The sequence below is a fragment of the Ruditapes philippinarum genome, unplaced genomic scaffold, assembly GCF_026571515.1.
Source record: "Ruditapes philippinarum isolate M1 unplaced genomic scaffold, ASM2657151v2 ctg15592_1_1_1_1, whole genome shotgun sequence".
Classification (NCBI taxonomy): Eukaryota; Metazoa; Mollusca; class Bivalvia; order Venerida; family Veneridae; genus Ruditapes; species Ruditapes philippinarum.
In genome coordinates this window covers 6,243-18,143 of record NW_026858774.1, presented here as the reverse complement: position 1 = coordinate 18,143, position 11,901 = coordinate 6,243, and the positions used below count along the sequence as shown (strand labels likewise).

The 11,901-nt window shown below is 33.0% G+C and overlaps 1 protein-coding gene and 1 long non-coding RNA gene across 2 annotated transcripts; one reads left to right on the top strand and one right to left on the bottom strand.

Annotated features, from left to right (window-relative positions):
- The first annotated feature begins 329 nt into the window (after positions 1-329).
- On the top strand, positions 330-1,413 carry LOC132754258 (uncharacterized). Its single transcript, XR_009629052.1, has 2 exons — positions 330-497; positions 657-1,413. It is a non-coding gene; the product is annotated as an uncharacterized LOC132754258 (long non-coding RNA).
- Positions 1,414-9,304: 7,891 nt separating this feature from the next.
- On the bottom strand, positions 9,305-10,344 carry LOC132754257 (uncharacterized). Its single transcript, XM_060744876.1, has 3 exons — positions 10,146-10,344; positions 9,788-9,871; positions 9,305-9,465 (listed from the first exon to the last, which is right to left on the bottom strand). The coding sequence occupies exons 1-3, from the start codon at positions 10,234-10,236 to the stop codon at positions 9,320-9,322; spliced, it is 321 nt and encodes a 106-aa protein (XP_060600859.1). The 5' UTR covers positions 10,237-10,344; the 3' UTR covers positions 9,305-9,319.
- Positions 10,345-11,901: the final 1,557 nt, after the last annotated feature.

Sequence of the window (11,901 nt, the reverse complement as noted above, 5' to 3'; positions counted from 1 at the left end):
TGGACAATTTGATGGAAATACCGTGCGACGCAGTCACTCGGGGTAGCTGGAAAACTGGAGACAACTTCTCTTTGGACCTTATTTAACATTGAAAACGTCGATTCTGGTGACGTTTTGTGCATTCTAACCTAAAACAGATGCCCACAAGTCTTCAGCGTAAATTATTATCTGAAAGTCTTCATAGAAACGAAGATATACCCTTTTTGCTTTAATCCTCGTTGTGAGCACCATAACCTCGTTGTGAGCAAGACAAGCGCAGTGCTTGTCTGGTTTTAATATGTAATTCAAATGGCAAGAATACAATTTTCAATCTACCAAAAGCAATCAAAACGTTTTTATGCCCCCGCCATATAATGGCAGGGGCATATAGTGTTACCCTGTTCCGTCATTCCGTCATTCCGTCCTTCCGTCATCATCAGTTTCCGTTCATTATCTTAATAACCCTTGCACATATTGAACTCAAATTTGACATATGGATATGTCATGAGAAAATACAGGTCAAGTTCGAAATTGGTCATGGTTCGATGATTTTGGCAGAGTTATGCCCCTTTTACATTGAAAATAATATGAAATTTCAGTTTCCGTTCATTATCTCCCAAACGGTTCAAAACATTCAATTCAAAATTGACATATGGATATGTCATGAGAAAATACAGGTCAAGTTCGAAATTGGTCATGGTTCGATGATTTTTGGCAGAGTTATGCCCCTTTTACATTGAAAATAATATGAAATTTTCAGTTTCCGTTCATTATCTCCCAAACGGTTCAAAACATTGAATTCAAAATTGACATATTGATATGTCATGAGAAAATACAGGTCAAGTTCGAAATTGGTCATGGTTCGATGATTTTTGGCAGAGTTATGCCCCTTTTACTTTGAAAATAATATGAAATTTTCAGTTTCCGTTCATTATCTCCCCAACAGTACAACACATTCAACTCAAACTTGACATATTGATATGTCATGAGAAAATACAGGTCAAGTTCAAATTTGGTCATGGTTCGATGATTTTTGGCAGAGTTATGCCCCTTTTACATTGAAAATAATATGAAATTTTCAGTTTCCGTTCATTATCTCCCCAACGGTACAACACATTTAGCTCAAACTTGACATATTGATATGTCATGAGCAAATACAGGTCAAGTTCAAATTTGGTCATGGTTCGATGATTTTTGGCAGAGTTATGCCCCTTTTACTTTGAAAATAATATGAAATTTTCAGTTTCCGTTCATTAACTCCCCAATGGTACAACACATTCAACTCAAACTTGACATATGGATACGTCAAAGGAATGCGCAGGTCAAGTTTAAATTTGGTCATGGTTCAATGATTTTTTGCAGAGTTATGCCCCTTTCACTTTGAAAATAATATGAAATTTTCAGTTTCCGTTCATTATCTCCCCAATCGTACAACACATTTAGCTCAAACTTGACATATCGATACGTCAAAGGAATGCACAGGTCAACTTCAAATTTGGTCATGGTTCGATGATTTTTGGCAGAGTTATGCCCCTTTTACTTTGAAAATAATATGAAATTTTCAGTTTCTGTTTATTATCTCCCCAACAGTATTAAACATTCAACTCAAATTTGACATATTGATACGTCAAAGGAATGCGCAGGTCAATTTCAAATTTGGTCATGGTTCGATGATTTTTGGCAGAGTTTATGCCCCTTTCACTTTAAAAATAATATGAAATTTTCAGTTTCCGTTTTATTATCTCCCCAACAATATTACACATTCAACTCAAATTTGACATATGGATATGTTTTTGGAATGCGCAGACCAAGTTCGAATCTGGTCATGGTTCAATGATTTTTGGCAGAGTAATGCCCCTTTCACTTTGAAAATGATATGAAATTTACAGTTTCTGTTCATTATCAACCCAACAGTGTTACATATTCAACTCAAAATTGACATATGGATATGTCAAAGGAATGCGCAGGTCAAGTTGGAATTTGGTCATGGTTCGATGATTTTTTTGGCACAGTTATGTCCCTTTCACTTTGAAAATAATATAGATACATCTTAGGAATTAGCAGTTTAAGTTTGAATTTGGTCGTGGTTCAATGATTTTAGACAAACTTATCTTTCCTGAATGTTGAACTTTCAGTTTCAGCACTCATACTTTTGTGGAAATGTATATAGCCATTATGTTGGCTACAAATATGCAATATGCTGTTTTTAAAAGGTTAAGACTGAATAATTTCAGTGCCTTGAACATTGTATAAAAATGGTTTGTGTTAACATTGAAAAGTTTTAAGGGCTTTGAACTTAGAATGAAAAAAATAATTTGTGCAAACAAATTTGGAACTAAATATTATAACATTTGAAATTTTGGCTGCATGCGGGGGCATCCGTGGCATGATGACACATTTCTAGTTGTACAATAGTTTTTCTTTGCAATAGTTCTTCTTTTTCTTTTTAAAAGTTTTTTTGAAAATTATTCTTCATATTCACAAGTCATCAGATTAACAGAAGAACTATTCAGTGTAGGTAAATCAGGTATTTTATTTCGTATACTCTAGTTTGGCTCGAGTGAACATCACGGGAGTTTATGAATATTTCAACAATTTCACAGTCTGTGTGATACACACATACATGTGTTTATCCTGAGCTGAAGACTGACCAAGTTATGTAAAACAAGAACTATCACGGTAAGTTGACAATGCCCCTGAAGTGGTGATTTGTCCTTTGATTTATGGACCAGATAGATTATTTGTTTTTGGACAAGTAGATCTTCAATGTGAAGGTAATTCAATGTCAAGGTGAAATAAATATAGGTCAGTTGGAAGGTCTTGTCCAAAGGGGCATTGTGTCCTAATATGAATTAAATCAACTTACTTATAAAGAAGTGATGACCAATGTTAAAGTTTTTGGATGTTCTAGAAGGTCATTCACGGTACAAGATAAAAAAAATACAGATCAGTTTGAAGATCTTGCCTAGGGGTGTTTTTTTCAAAATATGAGTAGAATCCGTTTACTAATAAGGAAGTTATGACCAATTTTTAAGTTTTTGGACAATTTGACCTTCAAGGTGAAGGTCATTCAGGGGTCAAGGTCAAAATAATATAGGATAGTTGAAAGGCCTTGTCCAAAGATGTGTTGTGCCAAAACATTATGCCAGGACATTATGGCCAATCTTAAATGTTTTTGGACAATTTGACCTTCAAGGTAAAGGCCATTCAGGGGTCAAGGTAAAAAAAATACAGGTCCGTAGGAAGGTGCTAAGGGATGTTGTGTTCAAATATGAATCAAATCCGTTTACTAATAAGGAAGTTAAGGCCAATGTAAAAGTTTTCGGACAGATTGACGGACGTACCAACTTTTGATATTTATGAGGCAAATCAGCTCATAAACACCACCTGGACCAACGTCCATTAGCAAAATTAGCTAAAAAAATAGCTCTTAATTTGAATCTTATGAGTTTTTGTTCTTTATTTAACTACGGAATGAAGCTCATAAATATCAAATATTTGCTCGGACTGACAGACGGACAGTTCAAAACTAATATGCCTCCCTTTGGGGTATGCACGACGTCTTGCAAAGAAATGCTGCTGTGCAAAAACGTTTTAATTGCTGTGGTAGATTGAAAATTATATTTTCACCATCTGAATTACATATTAAAACCATACACGCACTGCGCTTGTCTTGCTCACAACGAGGTTATGGTGCTCACAACGAGGATTAAAGCAAAAAGGGTATATCTTCGTTTCTATGAAGACTTTCAGATAATAATTTACGCTGAAGACTTGTGGGCATCTGTTTTAGGTAAGAATGCACAAAACGTCACCAGAATCGACGTTTTCAATGTTAAATAAGGTCCAAAGAGAAGTTGTCTCCAGTTTTCCAGCTACCCCGAGTGACTGCGTCGCACGGTATTTCCATCAAATTGTCCACCAACAGACAATATCTTTACATGTGCATACTCGGAAAACACATCGCTAGCTAACTGCATTCCGATATTTTTACATAAACGTCTGTAATCTTCAAAAAATATGAAAAAGTCACCTTGTTTATCGTGTCACACGTCAAAGATGGGTGCTCACAACGAGGAACGGAAGTTGCTCACAACATTTTTACCGATGGACATTTTTCACTCGTTGTGAGTTAAACGGGCGTGTTTAAAGTGTTAAACTTAATAACTATAATATTTTCTTTTCTGACCTATATGTATAGGATTATGATTACTCGTTCTTTAGCTCACCTGTGACAACGTGAGCTTTTGTGATCGCTTTTCGTCCGGCGTCTGTCCATTCGTCGTCCGTTAACTGTTACTTTAAACGACACCTTCTTATAAACCGCTAAGCCAATTTCATCCAAACTTCACAAGCTAGAGCTAAGATATTTGGAATGAGAAATCTTCTAGTAAGTGTCTACCAAGTTTGTTCAAATTATACCTCTTTGGTAAAAATTGACCCCGCCCTCGGCGGTTATTGACATTTTATATGTATATAGTAAAAACTTAAAAAAATCTTCTTTTAAAAACCAAAAGCTTAGATATTAAGCATGAAACATCTTCTGATGAGTGTCTACCAAGTTTGTTCAAATAAAAGCCCTGGCCAAAAGTTGAAATTGGCCCCACGAGGGGGTCATTGACTTTCCTTACGTGTGTACAGTAACATCTCAAAAAAAAAATCTCCTTTTCAAAACCCCAAAGAGCTAGAGCTTAGATATTAAGCATGAACACTTTTTTCTAGTGAGTGTCTACCAAGTTTGTTCAAATTAAAGCCCTGGGGTTAAAACTGCCCCGGACCGGGGGGAAATGGGTAATTGATTTTCTTTATATGTATATATAACAAGCAAAATCGTTGAATTTATATCCCCCGACGAGTACTGGTTATTACTAAGACAACAACTGAAGACACACTATTTCAGATACAAATATGTTGTTTTTTTTATATCAGATTTTTATATATATTTTATATCTATTTTTGTTTATAGTTTACAATAATACTTGTTCCTTCATTGTCATGGAGAGTTTTTATATACAGACGAGCGATTTTGGGTCCATCATGGCCCTCTTGTTACTATTATAACTTCCAGTTTGTATTTATAAAGTATTTGCCGTGGATGGTTTTGCACTAATAACTGACCACTTATCTTGTTTCACTGACATATATCTGCTACGTTACATCCATGCTTCAACTGGCTTTATAGAAAGCAGTTTTTTAGATATGATTTAGTTTTGTTCCAAATACATGTACGTACTTGAATAAAAGCTAACTTTCATTGACAAATGATTATATGCAAAGACCTGTTGACAAAATAGTAACAGCGTTCATAATGACATGATTCAAGTATATGAATCTATAACCTATTCATCTATCTGTCTATGACAAACATTTTCCAGATTCAGTAATTTTTCCTCGTGATTTAATACAACTGTGTGGCATTACATTCTTCCTCGTTGGTCGTATACAAAGTACATTAGACGCTGCGTACATGCGACAGCTAGTAGATATGCATTCTATCCATCAATGGGGAAAACTTTAGTCTTGCTTTGTCTATTTTTTCTTTTAATAAAATAACACTGTTTTCATATTCTCAAATAAAAATAGTTTTTCTGACAACATGTAACCGAGCTTTAAAGAATTAAAATAAACGTTTAACTGAAGTGATAGTGACGTGTTAAAATACCATATTCTTTTTCTTTATTTACCCAATATAAAGTGTCAAGGAATCAGTCTATATCCTAATGATGTGAACCAAATTCGGACAGGAAAAAAAAGGTATGACTAAAATACTTAACGGATTTTTTTTTGGCGCAACGGACATATTTTTTTGCAAAACAGGCAAAACGTATTATTCATGAAAATAATTGACATTTTAGTTATCAAACATATCAGCCGAGTGAAAAAATAAGATTGTTTTAAAATGTATCTCAAACATTTGCAATAGGTTGTTCTGATATATTCTGTGACGATTAGACTTTTTTACATTTAGAGGTTCTATACCTAAACTCCCCGGGAAGTGAATTGTAAACAAATATGTGATTTTGTGTTTAATCAAATAGGTTACTAAGAATTGATTACATTTAACTATTATTTGAAAATACAGAAATATTAAATGCCGTTTTATTGATTAAATAACATTTCTGCAACATTTAATTTTTTGACCGCCAGCCGCTGGGCCGCTAACTTCACGCCAGCCGCTGGGCCACCGGCCGCCAACTTCACGCCGCCAGGCCGCTGGGCCGCCAACTTCACACATCTTATCTATTTTCATTTTTACATATACATATACATTTATAAGGAGGATTAAGCATGTGCACTACATGTATTTACAAGTGTCATTAGCAGGGACGCTGATCATTTCCACTACACTATTGTATCAGGATAATAACGCTTTATCAGAAATTCGTGCTTACTTTATAGTCGGGTTTTGTATGCTAAGTGTTCCATCCCATGATTCAAACTATCGAATAAATATATTTTTCAGTTCTGTATCGAATAAATATTTTAAATTATAGAATATATATTTTAAAATATAAAACATATATTTAGAAAATTATCGCACACAAATATTTTTTTAGTAGGATAGAATAAATATTATAGTATAGCATATAAAATTAGAGTTATACAATATAAATATTGGCTATAGAACAAAAATTTAATTTATTGAATATTGCAACGTTTAACATGTCATAGTCTCCTGTAACTTTAGTATGTTTAATTCTACATTACCATGGCGGTTAAGGATAGATAGAGTTGGTTATTTATTAAGACAAATATAAATATCATAAAGTTTGTAAAATCTGTAAAATTTACTATTATTTTCAAGTGTGTAGTTTAAGACGTTATGATCTTGGTGTGAAAGGTGAAAATATAATATCATCATTATAACTTATTTTTGTCTTGTTTAGATTTTTGTTATATTCCATTGTTTTGAAGTAATATACGGAAGAGTCCTGGTGCCAATTTAACATGTTCTATAAAAAAGATAACTCCTACGTAGGACTTTGCAAGTCCTACGTAGGACTTTATAACTCCTACGTAGAAGATAAAAAAGCCTAATTAGGAGTTTATAACTCCTACGTAGGAGTTTGTAAGTCCTACGTAGGACTTTATTAGTGCTACGTAGGACTTTATAACTCCTACGTAGGAGATATAAAAACCTAATTAGGAGTTTTAAAGTCCTACGTAGGACTATGCAACTCCTACGTAGGGCTTTATAACTCCTACGTAGGAGATAAAAAGCCTAATTAGGAGTTTATAACTCCTACGTAGGACTTTAAAACTCCTACGTAGAGGAACACTTATACAGTCCTATGTAGGAGATATAAACTCCTACGTAGGACTTTCTAAGTCCTACGTAGGAGTTATAAAGTCCTACGTAGGACTTTATAACTCCTACGTAGGAGATAAAAAGCCTAATTAGGAGTTTATAACTCCTACGTAGGACTTTAAAACTCCTACGTAGAGGAACACTTATACAGTCCTACGTAGGAGATATAAACTCCTACGTAGGACTTTTAAACTCCTACGTAGGACTTTAAAACTCCTAATTAGGTTATTATATCTCCTACGTAGGAGTTATAAACTCCTTATTAGGCTTTTTTTTATCTCCAACGTAGGAGTTATAAAGTCCTACGTAGGACTTGCAAAATCCTACGTAGGAGTTATCTTTTTTTATAGAACATGTTAAATTGGGCCCCGGGGTTGTCTTTTTTAGATTTTGTTAATATCCATTTTTTTGAATAATAAGGAAATCCCGGTGCCAATTTAAAAATGTTTATAAAAAAATTTAACCAGAAAAGAAGGTTTAAGGAATATTTTTTTTCGTAATAAAAAGCTAAAAAAGAAGGGAGTTGCAAGGACTGTATTTTTTTTTACGAAAACTTTCAATTCCTCAACGGTTTAAGTGCTCCGCCATTGCGTTTTAAAAAAACGTCATTTATTAAAATTTTTTAAATTTTAAACTGAAAATTTGAAAAAACCGTCGTGATTGGGGTTTAAAAAAAATTTTTGGCGACACTAAATAATGATAAAATAATAAAAAAATAAAAAATAATAAAAATAAAATAAAATTAAATTTTAAAAATAAAATATAATAATAATAATAAAAAAAAAAACAACAAGAGCACCCTAGGCGGAGCATTATATCCCCAAAAAGGGTTTTAAAAAAAAAATTTTGGACTTCGTAAAAAAACCATATTTCTTGTCCCCATTTAAAAGGAAAACAATGTATACAAAATGAAAAAAGATACATAAAACACATTAAAATAATATTACCCCCTTTCAAAAAATCCTCTTTTTCCTTTTTAGCTGAAAAACCCTTTTCATATTTTTAAAAACACCACCAAAGTTTTATTTTGTAATAAAAATGCTACGAGGGATGGACGGAAAGCCCCGGGGGTTGTACATAATATAACTTTTTTTGGGGCATTATTAATGTACTCATATAAGTGTTCACATAAAAAGTTGCCTTTGACCTTTGTTGACCAAAATTTAAAAGGGGGGCTTTATCAATTCGCATATTCTATGAAGTTTGAAACTGGGGCCAAATGAAATTTGTTTTGCTCGAAAACACAATTTTTTAGTGTAAAATCATTTTTGCCTGACCTTTTACCTAATGATCTAAAACAATAGGGGCATGTTTTGGGCATGGCTGTTAATCTATTAAATTTACAGTGTAGGTTAATTAATACTTTAGTTATTTACAAAAACCCCTTTTCATTTTAAAGTAAAGTGACCTTTGACATTTTGATTAAAAAAAAATAGGGGGCTTTTACCAAATTACAACCATTATGAAGTTTAAACTGGGGCCAAAAAGGAATTTAAATTTATCCCCGAAACCAAAATTTTTTCGTGTAAAGATCTTTTTGACCCTGTTTTGATTTTAACCCTAAAACAAAGGGTCATGAATTAACATGGTTTCACCAAAAATTTTTTAAGCGTATTGTAAAATATTTAAATTTTAATTTTGAGCAAAACTGTTTTCATTTTAAAAGGGTATTGTTTTTACCTTTGACATTTAACTAGGTTCTTCTACTCAATAGGACAATCATCCTATGAAGTTTGAATATTGTGGGCCGAATGGAACTTAAGTTATGCTCAGGAAACCAAATTGCTAACGGACGGACGGACGAGAGACGAACGGACGGACGGACGCCAGGGGGTATAACATAAAATGTCCGATCCGAAATTCTTTCGGGCATATAATAATAATAATAATAAACAAAAAATAGTAACTATCCTAGAAGAACTTGCTCATCACAAGTATACCATTTTAAAAGTCAATACACATATTAGTTTTATCTTTTGATAAGGCTTTCTTATTGAATTCTTTATAACGTCTAGATAAAATTTAAATACATCAATGCTTTTTAATATCTTTAACTAAAACAATTTTTAAGAAACCTGTAAAACGCTTCATAAAATGCTCATCTCCGACTTTAAAGTATGCCCAAATCACAGTGTCTCGCCCAGATTTTACATGACTTTCAAAGAAAGCAACAGTAGCTGAAATATGCAAAACAAATTTGATTTCAAGTTTTCCTTATAACTGCAACAACATTTCAACAGTTTCCAACAATAGAAGCGAACCAAATTCATTTAGGCTAACGAATATCAACTCTCCCCCTTTCTCTTGTTAGTTATATTAGACTTGTCGGAACCCACGGTACACATTCCGTATATACTACATTTAACCGATACATGTATAGGGTATATAGCCTGGGTTACCGATGATGTAATTGATTCAGAATTGTAAAAGCTTACCCAATCTAAAACATCTTTCGAAAACAACTATGACATGACATACGCTACAAAAAAGTTCTCTTACCTTTAAAGTTGCCATTGTGACCAGTACAGACACAACCATATCCCAGTTTACATAGACATGCAGAGAGATCATCCAGAACATCGCCTTAACAAAATTATGAAAAAAAATCACCGTGAAAACGTGTCAAATGATCGAACGAAACTTGTTATAAGTTAAATCTAAAACAAATGCCCTTCTTAAAGTCATCTGTTACTTATTGCTGTCCCGAAATCGACATAATTGACTCATGGAAAAAAAACCTATAAACTCACTAAGGAATACAGAATTTTTTATTTAACTTTAAAGGTTGCTGATATCCAAAAAGAAATACTATTTTTCCTCTCTTTATAAACAAATATGCTCAATATTTAACAGTTACCCTTTTTAAGTTCAAATTCCCTGTCTATCAATTGTTTTCCAACAATAAGTGCAATTAAGGCTGACAAAATCATGAACTGTACTCTTAACATTCTGCTATGCGTTACACTGTTCGATAATACATGTACACACTGTTCAAACAGTTATCAACATCATAATGGGATATAGGTTTATACAGTTTGTGATGTTGAAAGGAAGAAAATCCTGAAAACATAGGATGTAAGTTTTTGATAAAATCTTTTGATCTTTTAAACATTTCGAACAATGATATTATATTATTTATCAGAGGAAGTAATGGATATCCTTGATGTTATCTCTTACTTTTAAACTAATGTGATTCAAGTGTAACATATCATTGAAAATATCAATAATAATAACATTATATAAATATCACATTTGGTTTGTATGTATAGGTTTGTATGTAACAGTAAAAATATCATCCCGAGGTGATATATTTTTACGAGGGATGATATCTCTACTGTTAGTCACAAACCCATGTGTTATTTATTTGATTATCCCGAACAAATACTGTAAATCCTTTTAAAGTTTCAATCAAATATAAATGTAACAAAATTGAACCAAGGCTTATCAATAACTCACCTATCCTTACTTGTACGTGAGAAGTTAATTTTCTTTTATTCTTAAAGTAAATGGTGATATCTACCTGTCATAAACTGGCAGTAAGCTGTGTTTCATAATATCATTTAGAATCAAAATACAAACCGATTTATACGGTTATCACGGTAGGGAATCCAGTGATTTTTATGGTAACGCGTACTGACAATAATGCGGCTTCACGTGTATTTTCAGGTACTTCTTTATTATATCCCTTTAACTTACATACGGGACCTATTGCAGCCTACGCGGAATAACGAAATGTTGTCGCCTATATCTTATTTTCCACCCCTGAAGATTTTACAAACACGAGAATATTCAATGCCATCGAGTTAGCAAAGAGAAAAGGTTAAATGTCTTTACTCACGGGGGAGGAAGTATTATACGAGGGATGGAGTTCTTATGATAACTTGTCAAGGAGTTCTTGTGATAACTGTCACGGTAATACTTCGGTAATTATGTATGGCAAGGATGAAGACTTGAAATAAACAGGCCAATACTTGCGAAATGGCAAATAATTTGAAAATTTTAATAAAAACTACCAGATTTTAAGCAAGAGGCGATGAACACTGGACTGTGAATAAGTTTTTGACACATAATGCAATAGGTAAATTAAAGGTTAATTTAGCACCTAAAACTCACTTTTTAAAGATGAAAATTACCATTTTTGACGAGTGTTTTTTGCAGTATATACAATAGTTTTCCGACGAACTCCGTGACAGTTATCAAACACAAGAACTCCTTGACAAGTTATCATAGGAACTCCATCCCTCGTGTAACACTTCCTCCCTCGTGTTATTTGAAAATGTAAAAGGTTAGGCATGATGAATGTTGACTAATCATTTTTTATTCCAAAATGATTTGGGTAACGGACACGGGTATTTTAATTGTTTCAAGCAGTATCTTTGCTTGTTTTAGCCAGATACTGATATCACAAAATCATGATTGATGCATATAGTCTTAAGCTTTCATAGAATTTTGAATAATATTAAAAATACCGCCAAAAGGTCCTGGATAGAATCAAGCCCCTATAAGTAGCAGAATTATACTCATGTGAATATATTAAATGAAGTTTTTAAATACAATCGCAGAAATTTAAACAAGGTCTCAAATATTAGGAGGTCATGTATTTCAATTTTAGC